Here is an 18,564-nt window from a genome sequence, read left to right as displayed (position 1 = left end):
GACACAGGGACACGGGTGTAGGAAGCAGCTAAGGAAGTGTGTGTGTGTGTTTGTGTGTGTGTGTGTGTGTGTGTTTGTGCAAAGGACTGGAGTGAGTAGAGAGAAAAAGAGAGAAGGGGCAGAGGGAGTCACCAGGCAGCTGGGGCTTGGCTGCCCCTGGAGATGCTCTGTATCCTGCTGATTAGGGCCTAGGTGGCCCTGAGGTTGGCTGAGCATGGCACTGGTGGTGGTGGTGGGGGTGGTGGGGGTAGTGGTGGATAGGAGTCAGAATCCCAGCACCCATCAGACGCCGCCTTCCCTTTCCATGCACCGGTGCCTTCCTCCCTCCCCGCGGGGCCTGTGGATGTCACTCCTCGTGAACCGTTCATCCTTCAACCATCTCCCAAACCCACACCAGCAGGCCTTCCTCGGTTGAAGCCCAGTCATCCACGGCTCTATTGTTTTTTCACCTCATGGATGATCAGACACACGTGCCGTGAGTGATGGTGACATGTGTGTTGGAAAGCAAGGCTGGATGAAAAAAACAGCAAGATGAAAAACATGAAGGGATACACTGTTTCAACAGCTCACGGTGTCCTTTGGGGAGACAGCGACAGATAGTCAAAACCGAGATGCTCAACTGCTCATTTGCTGTTGTTTTCTTGTTATTCAATAACAACCAGAGTTGTTTTCTCTGACAAGCATGCAGTAGAGTTTAGCATCTGTAAGGTCTGACATCATCCTAAGTTGCTGCAGAGCAACCACACCACATTCAGGATGGAGAGATTGTGGGATGGATGAGTGGAGAGAATGGAGTGTCTATACTTCAGCCGCACACCGATGAAAACCTCTAGATTATGGGTTCCCTCGACTCATTACCCCTGTGCTGCGCACACCGGCTCTCCGAGCTTCCTGTTTCAAATCTCACTCATTTATTCAGGACTCGGACTCCGTCCTTCCCTCCCCTCCTCCGCATCCGCAGCCTTTTAACCTCCTCTCTCCCGATTGGTCCGCTGTGTGACCCCCGTGACTGCTTTTCCACTTTATTTACTGCAGCAGACCACAACGCCATTAAGGGGATCGAGGGTACTCTATAGGCTCCTCTCACACTGTTCCAGACGCTTCCCTCTCACACCGCAGCTATGCCAAACGTCTACAGGATGACGATGAGCCGTGCTCAGGAAGAAAAAACAACCTGGTCTACCTTCACTTAGAATACCCACCATGACATTGACTGATGGCTTTTTCCAGGGGAAAACAGTGGGAATAAAGTGAGATTGTGCCAAATTATATTCATTGAGAATATGGTGGGCGAAGACATGACCTGACTCTGATCTATGATGTGGGTTCAGGTGCAGCCCAGTCATCAGTCAGCCCAAGGAGTGTGCTGCAAAGCCAGCGATCACTGTTTAGACTGCGTTTCAACATTTGTAAGTGTGAAACTACTGGGTGCTTTTGAGGAGGGACCATGGCAGTTACAGGTCCAGTTTGTAAGACAGTTGATTGTTGAGTCTCATTTCCAACCAAATTCTCATCAAATACTTACACTTTCGGTTTCCCAGGTCATCAAATATCAATACCTTGGATGAGTAGATTGGGCCTGCCTTCAACCCAAAGCGTCAGTATTTGACAAGTTGGGAACACGACTCAACAATCAACTATTGTACAAATTGGACTCTTAAACTTTTATAGGCTTGACACTTTTGGATATTTTCAAGGAAACCTTGGGACAATTTCCAGATGTCTTTGTCGGCATAAAAAAAACAGATTTTTGACAAGAAGTCAAACTGTTTATGGCAATGAAACCTCGGGCATCTCTAGCTGTGTTTGTTGTGACCAACGTAGGTATTTTGAGCAAAAAAAATATATTTACCTAATCCTATGTCCTAACACTAACCCTTATCAAGTAGTTTTTGTGGCACAAGATCAAAATTGAACCCTTAACTTGAAGAAAAACAACATAAATATAAAATAAAGACGTGTATAGTTGTAGTTGCAGTTGAATATGTTGCAAAGGCTTTCAGGTTCAACCTCAGTCAGGAAACACTCAGGCATCCGCCAGGCCTTAAGTAACAGTAGACACTAACACCTGTGGAGTATTAAACCTATCGTTCTGCTTGCAGCGCAGTCCAGCATATGGCTACTCTGTATAGGATAATGACTGGGCTATAGGGTTTTGCCCCTCACGCATACACACACTCTCTCACTCAGTCTCTCATTAAGTCTAAAGCAGCAACAGACATGGTGTAATTTCAGCAGGATGTGGCCATCATCCCTATTAACGTGTGCGTGACTTAATACCCATCTCCCTTCCTCTGCAACTGTATGTAATGCACATCAAATTTGCAGTATGGTTCCGCCACTGCGACATGAAAGACCTTGGCAAACATGTGCTCCGGTTCTTCGCATGTGCGGTTTCACCTTGGGATCCGGTGCTTGGCGGCTGCGTAATGTCTCAAAAGAAAAGCCCTGATCTACTGCACCCTATACTGTAGCTGCTAATTGCTCATTAAATCTACTGCCGCCTCTTGTTTGATATTCAAAAGGCTTGGTGTACCCTGTAGTGCTGTTAGAGCTTAGTCAGGGCTGTTATTCGTTGCCCAAAGGGGTATTTATGCCACTCTTAAATTGTGGTTCTCCATCTGCGGGGCTTCCCTTACACTGGTATTGGGCTACCACTAATTACGAGTTAATAGCAAGTGGAAAAAATGGAGCGAAAATGTGCATCGTTTTCACTGGTTTGAGGTGATAACCAGACAGCCCACAGATTTATGAGGTAAGACACTGTTGGGTAATCAAGCTATTGGGGGGCACAGCAGTCATTCGTGCATCATCTTACTCAAATTCTCTGTAGGTTTGGATGATATTCATAAGGCAGGCTGTGCTGGTAACAAAGTCATTCTTTTTATATGGAATTTGGACCCTCGCTGGTCTAGACATGGGCTTGTGCTTGAAACTATGCCCGCAATGACATAACACTAAAGCGCTCGGCTCAAGAAAAACTTTAGGGGGATATAGCTGTTTGGTTGCTTATAAAAGGAGCAGCGTTTGGAGCTATGGGACGGCAGCACATTAAAGAGCTGCCTATGTTGCCTTATGCATTCAATACGAGGCACTGGAGACATTAGCAGGGCAGGAGGGTGATGGAGTAAAGTCTGGAAGGAGAGACAACTTGGATGAGTGTACATTTAATTGGGTACAGCAGAGGGTGGCTGTGTGACTGTCAGCACTTGACAGAGAGAGAAGGGAGCGTGATAATGGGAAAAAGCCTGAATCTGCTGTTGTATTTCTCCTCCCCTCGGTCCCCCCCCCCCTTCGTCTGCTGCTTCCAGTCGTCTTCTCCCTCTCCTCTCCCTGATTCTCTGCGCCACGTGGACCTCTACGAGTCATGACATTTCTCCAGGCAGTGATGAAATCACTGCAGAGGGATAGAAGGCAGCAGACTGCAGGCCTGTAGAGTGTATTCACACTCAATTTCAAGCGAGGCCAGACACATCTAATTTACCAGCGAATCCTTATTAAACGTTACATGTTCAAATCCTTTCTTTGAACTATTGAGGCCAGATGTAGGCAGCATCGAGAATGTCACTATTAGTAAAGAAAGTGCGGGATAAAATGTGCTATGACAGAAAATAGATGTATATTAATCTGTTGAAAAGAAAAAAAACACTAGTATTATTTAATCACAACTCATTTTCCTTGACTGAAGCAAGGAGAGTTAAATGAACAATTCATCCAAAAATGTTCAAGTCTTCTCTGCAGCTGCTAAGCTAAAAGCGTTAGCATGCATTCCGACTTAAGTAGCTGCAAAAGTTTGACCGCACGCCAAAGGTGTAAATAACTTTTCATCTGGATCTGCAGACTTGCTTAATGAGCTGTATGGAGATAATGTGTTTTTTTTCTTCTGCAGTTTTTTTTTATGTTTAGTCCCCCTCTACTTCACTTGTTGACTGCATTTTAATTTTTTGGGTGAACTGTTGCTTTAAGAAACAAAACCTTTTGAAACATTCTCTCCTTGTGATGGACTCGTAATGGTAAAAAGGCACTGGGGCATGAATGGTGGAAAATGAACGGGATGCATGCACCCTCCTCAACACCCCTACACATCATCACAACTGACCCAGACAATACAGCTGCACACAATTACACAATTAAAGCATCAGCTGCCATATCCGCAGTGTTTTACTTGAGCCCCAGCTATCAAAAATGGCACGTGCAACGGTGGCTTGCGGCGAGAGGTGTAAATGGATCTAGCTGACACAGTGGCAGAAGTTGGCACCCCGAAACAGCTGCAAATCAAGCCTCGATTCAAACTCGGTTCAGATGATCTCAAAATAAATATACAGTGCGTGCGCCAGATAGGCTGCAGTTACAGCGGGGAAAGCTCATCTGGTCAAAATTAGCTGCTCCCTGGTCCAAACTCACGGGCTGGATTACACACAAATACAAAGCTGAGGTCACAGGTGTGTGGAGCCTCTGTCGTCAGCCCACACTTAAAGTTTACGATAGAATCTCGACTTTTTCGTTTTTTTATCCCCCCTTTGAGAATAAAATGAAGAAGTAAGTTTTGCGCTCTGCTTGTGGCGTGCGTTAGAGTGAGCATCACAGGAGTTACGCAGAAGCTAAAGGGAGAGGGTCAGGGAGCACATATGGTAAAGGGATCAGGGGAGGTCGCCCAGGGGGGACTAGACCGCCTTCCTTTGCTGCTTGGAAGACCAGCGTCACCAAGAGGACTACCTGACCTCATTAATCACTTCCTCCTCTCCATGAGGTCACTACGGCTTTGAGTGTGGACGCCACCGTCATTCCGGCTACCGCAAGTTGAGTGAAGGGATAAAGACCACCCCCCACCCCCCATCCCCTCTGTCCTGCCTCTCTTGCGGGCCTCCTTGCAGCCACGTGGCGGCTGAGGTAATGGTTGGAGGTCACCGAGGAATCCAAAGAAGTCCGCCGAGGCAGAAGTGACAGACGACACGGCTTTGTAGCGCGGCTGCCTGCGTTTTATTAAATCATAAGGGGGACGTCATGCAATTTAACGCTCCGGTGTTGCAGATTTGTACCTCATGCTCCTCCATAGTGCTCTCACGAGTCAATACACAAGTAACTGGTAGCATGTGTGGCTATGGATAATTACCTCTGGTGACACCATAAGTAAAATATAGCAAGCAGAGCAGGGTCTGCTGGTGAGATCACCGCATAGATGAAGTGGTCCCTCGGGATGCCAAAACTTCAAGAAGCTCCTGACCTCGGCCTAACTCACTGATGACTAGCATGTGTGACTAGCTCACAGGTCAAGACAGCTGCTAGAGACACTACGTGGAGCTGAGGAGAAAAATAGGACGGTTGGAACTGTGGATGAATGACAGCCTTAGCTTTACCACTCCCTTTGCACTCCCATGATATCTGAATCAAAAGAACAAAGCCAGTTAACCGCTGGTGCTGGGGAACATATGGATATAAGCTCTACTAGTCATATTCTATTTTTACTCAACATAATTTAAAAATTCTTTAACTGGAAAGAAAAAGAACATCCTCTGCTTTGTCCAAAAATCCCAAAGCTCTGTCATCAAGTTCAGACCAAAGACGTTTCATCTTCAAGCGTATCGCGAAGCCAGACAGCTTTTATTACAGCGTGCAGACAAATTTGTTCTCAAATCAAAGGCATTAGGTGTCCGCGACACTGTAGCACTAATTTCCACAGACTTCTGATGACGTAGCTCTCCGATCCTCCACCAACCTTCCTCCTCCTCACACCCCTGTCCCTGACCACCATCCGAAGGGTAATTATAAACCCATTAATCAGATAATGTCATAGGTTACATGTGGACTGCATTTTGTTATATGACTCAGTCTGTTAGATAAACAATAGGGGTCTTTTATTCCATCTGACGGTACCACTGTTTTCGCGGAGCTCAAAGAAAATTGGTCTGAAGTGATGGACCGGTGTTCGCCAGGGTAATTGAGCAATTTGTGGGATCTTTCAGATGGCTGTGGCTTGGTGAGGAGCTGGTCTGGGGCAAGTGATCCCTCACAGTAAATGTCACATGCGGTCAAGTAGCCACCTGGGTGGGGTCTAAGGAGGTCCTCGCGCTGAGAAGTTAGTCGTCTTGGTTTTCTCTTGGTTCGATCCAGATGGATTCTTCATTTTCTGATGGTTTTTACGTTGGAGAGAGAAGTCCACAACAGCATCCGCCCATATGACCATATGACCACTTAGCACTGCAAAAGGTCATGGATATTCTGGGAGGTCTGCAGTGTGAGACTCCACATTTGGTTGGCAAATTACTCTGGTCAGAAATCACTCACTAAGTATCAGTTGTCCTTCACCACACTTTGGAATTTGAGCCATTACACACTTGGTTAAATCATCAAAATATGTTACTTTAGGCACTGTCAGAAAACGATCCAGGGATGCTGAATGCAAATTGGCAGCCACAGTTTATATTTGAAGTGTCGTCGACCCCAAAGTCAACAGTACTCCTCAAACTATGCACGACCGTGGAGTTTTTCTTCTCTTGAAAAAAACAAAAAAAAAAGATTTGATCTTTTTATTACTTGAGCAGTAGCAGCTAATGGAGGTCTCCGAGAGGAAGTGGGAGCTGTTTGAAGTGGTGGTTCTGATACAGGAGTCTCTTTCATCACAGTGGGACACAGTCTCGGAGCTTTAATGGAAATCATAATGCATGTTCATAACTGCCCAAAGGCAAAGGGGCCGGGTCCCGTCTGCATGCCAAGCTCCATGCAGTTCTGTGGTGTTACTGCATTAAGGTGTGAAGTTTGCTGAATTTGACAGCCACTGTACCAATATAGGGACATTTACTTTACTCAGCCAGTTTGTCAAGGTCCAAATTTTGATTTCCTCGCATAGAAACAACTTGGTATTAGCCCAATTATCAGTTTCATTATCTTTTTAGGCCGAGGACATTGTGTCTTGAGAAAGACCTGAGATGACTGCCCCGATGTCTTAATTTGTCTCTGTAATGGTCACTTTCTACTGAGTCACTGACGACTGCTTGCCTTTTTTTCAACAGCAGCAGTGAGATTTTAATGAACACTGAAGTGTTTGGAAGCCAGCCCTTCCATCAGCCCCCATGTCTCTGTACCCAAGAGATTCGTACCCCAGACAGACATGCGAAACATCAAAAAACCTTTATTTTTCACCCTAGCCTGAAGGAATGTAGAAGGAGCTCAGCAAAGACGACTGACAAGAGGGGTCTCCATCCCAACCAAAAAACAAACAAAGAAAAGGGGCTCATTTTCGCAGCCCCTCTACCATGTCTGAGCTATCATTAAAGCCCCCGTTAACTATCAGTAGCCGATGTGCAATGAGTCTCTGTTTCCTAAATGAGGGCTTGCCTGAGATGGGGGTCTTAAAATGTGATGTTGCCTCTCACCTGGGTCCCTTTGTTCTCCCGCCAGCTTTATGGCTACATGGAAAGCGAGCCGCTCACCCTGCAGCTGTTCATAGGGACCGCAGACGACCGCCTCCTGCGACCACATGCCTTCTACCAGGTCCACCGCATCACCGGCAAGACCGTCTCCACCGCCAGCCACGAAGTCATGCAATCCAACACCAAAATCCTGGAGATCCCTCTGCTGCCTGAAAACAACATGAGAGCCATGTGAGTGCTCTCAGACTTTCACCTATCCATCTTCTTCTTTCCACATGTTTAGCCCCAACTTTAAAACACCCTCACAAACACACGCACACAACACACACACACACACGCCTCTTTCTCTCTGCACCCTACTCTTTGCTTTAGCTGTCCAAACAGAATTCCTTATGATAGGTACTGTGCAGCACACACTTCTAAATAAGCCCTCGAAAAAACTAAGTTCTGCCACCCCAAGAGATGATTTCTAAGTAAGTAAGAAGTAAGTTCTCAGAATTCATGACTTGATTAGTTCCACTATGTGCAGGGGCTGTAGAGGCTAGAGGCTAGAGGCTAGAAGCTAGAGTCTAGAGGCCAAACAGAAGCCCTCAAGGAAGTCAATTTTTTTGCCAAATGATATCTTAAAAGTACCAACCAGACCACAGCCATGAAACACTGACATTGTCTACCAGTGTGATGTAGTCTTGTTACACTAAGCTTTGGCCAACAAGTATCTAGCAACAAGCTGAATGGTGTAGTTCGCAACCACTGAACAAACAGCTCCAAAATAGTGATCATCATTTCATGTTGCACAATTACTCACACCCCTTAATCCTGCAGTGCATTCACACTAACGAAGCACAGCATAGTTAGAAAATGTAAATCTTTAATGCACTCAACATCAAGTCAAACTCAATTTCCCATTAGTGTTTTTTTACATTTTGATTAAAAGGATAAGCACAGGGGTTAGTGATAACATTATTGTTGGTGCTGTTTAATTCAGTTCCATAAATTATTATTAGCAATAATTAGGAAAGAGAGAGTACAGCGTTTTTCTTTCTTTATCTGTTCAACCAACAAAGTTATCTATATCCGTACTTGGAATTGGAGGAGCTCAAGCCGTAAGTGGGTGGTGCTTGAATCGAAAGCTGGTGGGGCTAGACAAAACTTGGTAATTATTGCCTGAAGTTGATAAGGGTTGATCAGAATATGATGTTTTTATTTTTTAACAAGAAAACTATTTACAGAACAGCCTCAGTGTTTAGTTCAATGTTTTTGATCACAAGAGAAAGAGAACTACTGACAGAACAAGATCTTTATAAGCTTGGATGAATACATTTCAGTCGGCTACCCAATGAAGAGCTTTCTTCATCAAGATTACATACACTGACACACATAACTTGGAAAAAGTACATCACCCAACCCAAAACCCAAACCCTGGTAAACATGCATGTCAGCTAAGGTTAGTGTTTACCACATGATGAGCTAGCGAACAAGCTAATTTGCTCTGCCCATTAGGGTTGCTGTCTGCTCGTTATGAGTTCTGGTGGTTCCCGAGCTCAATCAGACTTTGTAAAAGTGTGGTTACAGTCACATGAATTGCTCTTCTAAATATAATCTTGGTTTACCTTTCAAAACATTAGCATCTGTTTTATCCTCCCTCCAGCCTTGCAGTAATCTAAGGGGCTTTGTTCTGCAGTGTGTCCAGGCAATAGCTCCTGTCCTGAGGCTCCATTCAGACCAGGCAGCACTGAATTGTTTGGACTGGTGCCCAGAACTCTGTGTTATGGATAAAACTGCTGTATCTGAACATAGGTTAAATAAGGCCATTGCCTCTTACAGCAGCTTGATTGTTTCACATTTTGAGATACATTATTTCTTTTGTTGAAGGAATCAAAATTATTTAATGCATCTCTATTTTGGTAGGACCTATTTAAACATTCGTTCAAATGCAGGGGAGCAAGATATTTATAGGACATTAGAGTTTCCTGACTGGACAGTGGCCCTGCTAGGTTGGATGATTTTAACATTCGTGCCGCCTCACAATATCGTTTCCGACACCACCACAATTTCCCTTATATTGTATCATATTTAGGGGCGACCCTAAAATGACTCGACTTAACGTGTCCCTTAGGAAGAATACGATATTCTGAAAAACACTATAGGGGAAGTTGCTTTTCCTTTGTCGTCAGCACACACGCAAAAAGAAGAGGAGTGAAAGTTCTCCCTTTCTCCGCCGACTGTCTGAAAGGTCAAAGATGAAGAAAAAGCCTTCAACTGTCTCTTTCCACTGAGCTGTTTAACAGTCGTCTTGATAACGCAGCATCCACTTCTCTGCTCTCACGCCAGCAATCATTTGCTTGCTGTGTGGGATGCAGACAGTGGAGAGCTGTAGTCAAACTTTCAGACAGTTTCAATCTGTCTTCCTTTCCTATTCCGGGAAAATATCATTTCATACGCATGAAGGAGCTTCATTTAAAGCGGTATATATCCCCCTCTGCAAACTCTAAGTACAACATACTGTATAACCATTAATAACTGTAACCTAATCAGCAAGGTAACAAATGGCGAGGTAGGTTTTTGACTGGTTTTGGACTTGTTTTTGGCTCATGCAATGAGAAGTCAAAAGATTTCACCATGGGAAGAGTTAACTGTCCCCCGTCTCAACTTATATAGGTCGTGGCAACAGACTGCAAACTCCTCCATGATGTCCATCATGTTGTGTTTGTTTTAAAACCATATGCACGACAGAACACTTACATCATGCGGGCCTGATAAGGACTGGGTGGTCAGTTTATTTAAATTGGCCAAACCAAAGTCAACGGGAGGAATGACTAGGTATAAAACCTGACATTTACCATGTTCCAGGAACGGTGCCCAAAAAGCTACCACGTAAAATAATTGAAATGCCAAACCGTATCCCATTCGTATTCCCTCACTTTTTTTTTTACCAGCCACATCAGTTTTATTTCAATTCATGAAAGGCCACATCTGAAAATGAATGCCTTTTTTCCGCTAGGAACAGGGAAAGAACATTCACTCTTTTACCTCCCAAATTGTGAAATGAAATTAATAAAGACAGGCAGCTCAGTGAAGGATCTGCTGCTACACGTGGCAATGATTAACAGAGGTTTATACTCTTAATGTATGAGGTGTAAGGACTGGAGAGGTTCGGTGCCATAAAGCGACTCTGTGTACACAGCCTGCTGCTGGTGGGACGTGGTGTGTTCGGCCCGGAGGAGTCCTCCAGAGAACTGCTAATTCTTGGACCACTGTGACCCTTTAAAACCGTGATGTGAAGTCATTAATGTCCAACTCTGTCTTTGATGACATGCTGGATTAATAATGACACGGACATGCTCCAGTGAACTTCCAGTGTATGATCTGTCACACCAGCGGGGACTTCGCTGCGCCACAACTCTTCTGAGTATCCCAGTTTTAACAGCCAGAGTTGAGAAATCAGATCTGCTCCCATTTTCAGCTTTTGTCTGTACAGTACTTTTATGTAAAAAATTATTTCGTAGGAAGTGTTATAGAGCGGCAAAGTCATGCCCTTTCCAGTGGTCCACCATGGGAGATTATTTCAGCAATAGGATTTTTATGGAATAAGGTCAGGGATAAGGTGTTAGGGTTGGGGTTTGTGTTATTTTTTCTGAAATAAGGTCTCACAGGGCACACCAGAGGGCACAGGACTTTGCCTCTCAATAGCAGCGAAAGCATATACTTCAAAAAAAGTTGCTTTCTCTCAGCGTACAGCCCTACTGTAAAGCCAAAACTGTGTTATCCTGAATATGTGAATTCATCTACTAATATGATGTTAAACGTTTCCCTTTTCTGCCTCCGTCCCAGAATTGACTGTGCAGGGATCCTGAAGCTGCGCAATTCGGACATCGAGCTTCGCAAAGGGGAAACGGACATCGGGCGTAAAAACACACGTGTAAGGCTGGTGTTTCGAGTGCACATCAACCAGCCCAACGGCAGGACGGTGTCCTTGCAGACTACTTCCAACCCCATTGAATGCTGTAAGTCACACGCCCACACTAACGGGTGAAATAAACTCACAGCAAACTGGCGTACGTTTTCTCTTGGCTTTAAGTGAAAGGTGGCATCTATTGTTGTAATCCAATAAACTGAGGGGCTATTTTATTACCTGCTGGAGCAAATTCAGTGCCTCTGCACTCAATAAGCTTTATGTGATCAAAGCAATTTGCCAAGGCAATGGACGCATTGTACATGATGCCAGACACACGTGTTATCTATCTCAATTCCCATTTTATGACTGAATGCACAAGTTATTGTGGTAAGACTACCCCATTAGCGCAGGTTCCACAAAGGTCATTTGCCAGCCCCAGTTTTGGCACGGTTGAATGAGCACATTGAAAGAAACCTCTGTTTCTTTGTTATTCATTTGTGTATATAGGTGTGATGTTATTTGCACCCAAGGAAGCCAATTAAAGTTAGATGGTGTGACAGAGCTGGCGTTATAGTTTATGGACCACAATCCGAGCTGGTTCATCATTACAGACAAGGTTTTTTTAGTTTACTCATATTCTGAAATTATGCAGTGGGATATTCGATGAAATGCAATGCTATGCGATGAAAATGTATGGTCTCTGGCTGTAAATCTGGTCACTGTGTCCCAGAGGCTAAAGGTGACAATCTAGCCAGATTTATAGAAAGCAAAGACAGGTGGTTGGCCACAAGCGGAATGGAAATAATGACTCAGGATCTGACCACGAAAATATTATGATCAGTTGTCCGCCTTTTTCGGTGTCATTTAAGGAGCTGCTCTTGGCCGAAAACTTCCTAGCGAGGGGTCATGAAATCATCATAATAAAGTTGATAAGCCTGTTTGCCTAACCAAGAACTGCTGTTTTACTGTGCTGGGCTCGTGCTTCTTGGAGTGGCTGGAGATCAGGCATCAAACTTAAGTGTGTGTGTGTGTGTGTGTGTGTTTCCCTCCAACAGCCCAGCGCTCAGCTCAGGAGCTTCCATTGGTGGAGAAGCAGAGTGTGGATAGTTACCCCGCCACCGGTGGCAAAATGATGCTCCTGACTGGCCTTAACTTCCTCCCCGACTCCAAGGTGGTGTTTGTGGAGAAGGCGCAGGGTAGGCTCACCACACCATGTTTACTGCCTCTCAATTTCCCCTCCTAATATCTCTTTCAAATGTCTCTCTCCCTCCCTGCCTCTGTCGCATTTCCTCAGTCTCTCCTCCCGTCAAAATAGAGCAGGCTGTGCCAGAGAGCCACATGTGGTGTGCATTAAGCCACTATATTTTTAACCAAAGCGTATTTACATTTGCTGAAGTTTCCATTGCCTGTTCACTGGTGCTCGCCACAAGTTAAGGAATGAATCACAACCAGGGCATGTGCAACGTCTCTTTCTCTCACTTTCCCTCGCTGTCTCTCCCTCCCTGACTCCCTCTGCTTTTTGACATTTAACCCTTGCTTCCTTCCACCACTGCAGCTCCCTCCTGCACCCATTCTAGCTATCCTCACCCTGCCTGCATGTCACTGAGTCACGGTTTTAGAGGCTATTCCATTTTTTTATTTATTTTTTTTTTGCCCAGACCTTTTCTGCCATGGGTTTCCTCCCTGTGTGGGAGGGCGCGGTGGTAAAACCAGCACTGATCAAGTTTGCAAGTGAACGATCATTTCCTTGATTGCACCCGATAAATCAAAGCAAAGGTCAAGCACAGTGGTACCTCAGATGTCTGCTGAAGCACAATGCTGCTGATAATGATGATGGTGAGCAACAAGAGAGGAAGGGTGAGGGAGGCAGATTAAGGGATGTTTGTTAGGATCATCAAATGATTCACAAATTTCACAACTCCTGGTTATGGTGGTTAGGAAGCCTGAGCCTGACGTGCCAGGTGGTGGATCACACAGAACAATCTGGGAGGTAACTCGTGGAAAATAATTCTACAATACGTGGCAGCAGGGCTGGGCAATATATCGATATTATATCTGCATCACAATATGAAATTGTATTGTCCCAGATTTGGATATCGTTATGTCGCGATATGTCATAAGTGTTGTCTTTTCATGGTTTTGAAGGCTGCATTACAGGAAACTGATGCCATTTTCCGAACTAACCAGACTGTTCTACTTGTTGTAATACTTGTTTTTACTCACTAAGTCATTAGATCCACATTACTGATGACGATTTATCAAAAATCTTGTAAAGGAACCAATATTCATCCTGCAATATTGTTGCAGTACAGATTTAGCAGTCAAAAATTGAGTGATATTTGATTTTGTGACCCAGTCCTAGCATTTGTGAAGGAGATTTCAAGTATCAAGTATCATTTATCGCAATATAGTATTATTCTCAGGACAAACCATATTTCATGGGCTAATCAGATCAACAGTATGCAAGCACTAACACCGAAAGCAAATCAAACTCTTACTGAAACCATTCGGGAGAAAAAGAAAGAACTTTTTTTTTTCCATCGAGAAAAGACAACAATGTCATTCTTGCCACAAGTGCATAGCTTGAAGCCAGGCAGGACGGATTCAAGAGAGCACATGATCACATGATGTTGTGAATCCAGCTGTCTGGCAGGGTAAAAGAAACCCCTTTCTTTTAAACCCTTGTTAAAAACTGACCGTCTGAAATCAGCATTGTGTGTACAGTGAAAAAACAAAGAAAGAAAACAGGACTCACTTTTAACTTCTCCCATGTCCCATTTCAATTCTTAACTTGTCAACTCATTCATTCTTTAATGAACCAAAGGTCCCCTTTGGACCGCAAGCTGAACCCGTTCGGAAGGCAACACTTGGTTGGTAAACCACTGAATATAGAGTATGAATCAGGAGAAAATGCTTGAATCCCTCATCACTGCTACAGTGAGGCTCACTCAAACTGCAGTCCCACAATTGGAGGAAAAATACTTTCATAATGAGTCAGTCTCGTCTCAGTTTCCTACAAAATTATGAAAATGCTCATTTCATTTGTATGAAAAAATGAAAATTGAATGTGTTCCTCTTCTCGGCACTCATGTCCCCCCACCTTGCTTCACCTTATGAGTACTCCTAAGCACCTTAGGGGCTTGGGGATAGACAGAGGTGGGGTGAGCGGAGGGGAGGGGAGGTGGATGAACTTGGTAATATGGGGTCCCCCTCCTCCTGGCTTGACTTAGTCATGGAGGGGGGATCCCCCTGGAGAGGAAAGCCCATACATACACAACACCTTCACCTCTCCACCCCCTGCTATTTGAGACTCATGACCCCGTCTTGGTTGTATTTCCCTTTTTTCACCCCCTCTCCGTCTGACCCGGGTTCTCCGTTTCCTCCTTTTCTCTCATTTCACTCCCTCATTCCCCATTCGTCTTACCTCTATCCCCGATACCCGTTAAAGACATTAGCCGGCGTGGAGCTCTGCGCTAGCGGGATCCCCACACTCGTGCCTGCCATCGACATTTCAGCGGTTTGTTTTCCGTCTCTGTGGTGTCGAGAAGAAGAGGGGGAGATCGAAAGAGAGCTTGTCTGTCTACTACTTAGCCTGCTTTTATGTAAACTTTAATGACCCACCACTTCCAGGGTCTCCTAAGTCAAAAAGCCCATTACGGACAGACGTATACACGCACACACAGGAACACACACCGAACATCACTCGCTAATGGCAACTATCTATGGGCAAGCATGAGTGTGGAAAAGTACTTACGTCCCAAATACACTGCGAAATGTTGTCTTTTGGCATTTAAATCAGAGGATCCTGCTGTTTGATGAAGGTTCTCCGACTTAAGATTTCTCTGATTGTTGATTTAGACGGACCAAACTGGGATGAGGGGAAAAAAAAGCGCCCAATAAAATTATAATTATATTACAGATTTATTCTATAACTTTGGTTTTATTTTCCTCTGGAAAAGTTCATGACTAAATGCACCCATGAAATACAGAGCATCGGACCGCAATAATTACAACTCGCAGACATGTGCTTACACACACACGGACACACTGAGGCACACACACAGCCGAGCTCTTTGTACAGCACAACACCAATCACCGCTTTTGCCACAGTGGTGACAGCCATTACTGTCGCTGCCATCAAAGGTCAGGACGGCGGCTCACTTTCCAAAATTGACTCCAATAAACACCTTCCAGAAAATTCCACAAATCCTAAGAAGCAACAGACGGTTATTTTGAGAGTCCCAGTCCAACTTGTGTGAATAATTATACACAGTCACAATCATCCAAGTTGAGTCAGAGGGAGATCACACACAGCACAAAAGGCCTATTAGAACAAATGAGGCAGCCGTAAATCATAAAATACATGTATTTATTTAACTGTTCCCAGTTGCCTTCGCTAGCTGCTTTTTAGCGTAAATACACCCAGATGCCTGTTTTGGAGTCGCCTGCAGATTACAGTTAATTACTGACCTCTTAAATGATGGGTGTCATCAACATTTGAGAGACTGTCCCATCAACAGTTTCCGGTTAAGTGACGAGAACAGAGACACCAAGAACATACACTCGTCCTCAGGAAATCACTGACACCAGTGCTCCGTGTCACCACTTTAGTTTATGCTACAGGGACCAGGGCCGCTGGCATTATCTAAGTTTTAGTAATTTAATTGGAGATTCATGAAATGTCTACAAGGGAAACATTTGCAAATATATGTATATATATATATATATATATATATATATATATATATATATATATATATATATATATATATATATATATATATTTATTTATATATTTTATATATACATTTCTTTTATTTATTTATTTGTTATTTTTTAATCTTTGTGGATTGTGGATGTTCCTGTCGCATTTCTACTCATTGTTGAGTTTTTTTTTTTTACTGCAAACCTCTATGGAAACAACTCAAAAGTGTATTTAGTGTAGTCTGGCACAAAAAAAAAGCAGAAGAAAATCAAGAAGAAAAAACAGATCAATGCATTTTTTTCTCTGATACATTTTGATTTATAAAAATGTAAGCATTGATGCAACATTTTTTCCAACTGCCCACGAGTTTGACTGATTATGCAAAAGATAATGACAGCTCCACATGCCACTCTGCTGTGCTGAGGACCGCAGAAGTCAATGCTTTTGTTAAGTAAACAAGTTTTTTTGGACAGCATTTTTAAATGAGAATCCTAGAATTGGTAAATGAAAACGAAAATAACAAACATGGCTGACCCCTAAACCCATGTCAAACTTTAACTTAAATGCTTGAAACTTACAGGGAAAAACACACAGCACTGTGTGGTCTGAGGGTTACATTTTGCACCCATGCAAATGATGTGCTAAAGGCAGATAAATTGATTCTTTGTGAGCAGGGAGATAAATGTGAGAACCTGAGGACTGATGCATTCTTTATCCTATTACATGGTTAAATCATAGTTTCCCTCTGTCACTTAAATCTCCCCCCCTCCTCTCTGTGTTGTTTTGATTGTCTGTCTGCTCCCCTTGAGATGTCCCCAGTATCAAATGAGCAGAGCTCGTAGCTGCTGCCACTGCGGGAGACCTTAATGTGCCTTGAAAAATAATTACTTCTACTTTTCAAATGCCACGTCCATCCCCACTGCTCCGCTCCGTCACCCACAGGATAACTGATGCAAACTCTGTGCATCCACTGCATGTGCCGGTGTGTGTTTGTTGTTGTGCGTGTGTGTGTGTGTGCGCACTATTGCCGTTAGCCTGCGGGCCTGTTTGCGTTGTTCAGTAGGAAGTGTTTTCAGTGAGTCATCCGCGAGGGATTCCCTGTAGAGGAGTGAAACGGAACAGACGAGACCCTCAGAGGGTAGGGAGGGAGGAGAGGGAGAGGGGAGGAAGAGGAGAGGGAGAGGGGAGGCAGAAAGAGATGGGACTTCCTTCGAAATCCTGACTGTGACCTTGTGTGCTGAGACATCGGCGCTTAGGAGTGATCACATCCTGCCCCGATGCTGACTTTTATTGAGTTCATGAATGCCAAGCGGTAGTCAGATCAATTTCTAAGGTTCCCAACAAAAGGTTTTTATAGGCTTTAATAGATAAGCTTCATTTATTCCATCTACGGATGAATTAATAAAACTGGTCTTCCTAGTTCCTTAGCTCATCGCAGAGCGCACATGGCATGGAAAGCAGCAAGAAAATGATAGACTTGAGTCTAAATCACTGTTTCTGCAGCAATGTAAACATTCTTTTCACCAGTAATTATTGTTGTCACATATGTTTAATAGGTCACATCTTTATTTTTCCTCACAGTGGAGAGTTGTACCGCGGTATGGGCATTCATGAAACTTTCCATCTTAATTTGCATTGTTGTGCTTGGTTCAATTTACTGCTGTTTTATTATGTGTATGCATTGAGGTTGTGTCAGTGGTTCGGTTTGCCCAAACCGCTCTTTTGGCTCGGCAGTAGGAGGACATACCTGGCGCACCTATTGCAGTGTGTGTTCTGGCTTGCCCCGCTTTCCATGGATGGAATGAGTGCTAGAGGCAGGGAAAATAGAGAGAGAGAGACAGACAGACAGACAAACAGAGAGATAGAGAGAGAGAGAGAGAGAGATAGAGAGAGAGGGCTGGGGAAAGCCTACACTCTGACTCAGAGGGGAGGTAAGGGAATTCCCTGGTGAGCTGGATAGTTTTTACATCTGGTCCGATTGGAGCGCTGCCTGGAGCTCGGCAGCACCACACAGCCTGGGCTGCAGCTTCTCCACCTCTGCTTCGGGCTGGTCGAGCTTGCAGCCAAGACTAAGAGCTCTCTGAGCTCCAGTCTAATCTGTAACGTTAGGACAGCACCGTCAACAACAATCACCCTAGGATATTACTCTTGTCATGTGTGGAAACTCCTCAGCTACAGGCTGAAATATTTGGGTCCTCATACCTTTCTGATTTAAGGAACGCAGACCTTACAGACTCTGATCTGACTTCATTCAAAGACTGTTTATACTTGGGTGAACACCTCTACCTTGGGCAAGTCTAAACACCAGACAGATCGGTCGATGTGTTGTACTTCTAGCAATATGTCTAGACTGCCCTTTGGCTTAAGGCGAGGATAACCCGCACAATCTTGGCTCAGAGTTTTGGCACTATGGCAGTATAAGGTCAACCTCCACCCTTGCCTCAGGCTAGAGATCACAGACAAATAACTTACAGTATCCTGTCTAATTAGGATGGTATACTACACCAAAATCAATGATTATGCATGATGATTGTAGTTCTTGGAGGAGCCCTCTAACAGAGCTGTAGGGGTTTAGCCTCTTGTGCTCCTTGGCC

At 44.3% G+C, this 18,564-nt stretch overlaps 1 protein-coding gene across 3 annotated transcripts in view; it reads left to right on the top strand.

The window, feature by feature from the left end:
* Positions 1-18,564, top strand: part of LOC115566625 (nuclear factor of activated T-cells, cytoplasmic 1) — a 72,126-nt gene that overhangs the window by 10,057 nt on the left and 43,505 nt on the right. For all 3 annotated transcript variants that reach the window (XM_030392503.1, XM_030392505.1, XM_030392504.1), the window contains exons 4-6: positions 7,399-7,601; positions 11,202-11,374; positions 12,321-12,461. In XM_030392503.1, the coding sequence (XP_030248363.1) occupies positions 7,399-7,601; positions 11,202-11,374; positions 12,321-12,461 (517 nt within the window). The remainder of the gene's footprint in view (positions 1-7,398; positions 7,602-11,201; positions 11,375-12,320; positions 12,462-18,564) is intronic.

The sequence above is a fragment of the Sparus aurata genome, chromosome 17 (genome assembly GCF_900880675.1).
Source record: "Sparus aurata chromosome 17, fSpaAur1.1, whole genome shotgun sequence".
NCBI classification, from domain to species: Eukaryota; Metazoa; Chordata; class Actinopteri; order Spariformes; family Sparidae; genus Sparus; species Sparus aurata.
The sequence above is the reverse complement of the archived record's forward strand: the minus strand, read 5'-3'. Positions and strand labels throughout refer to the sequence as shown.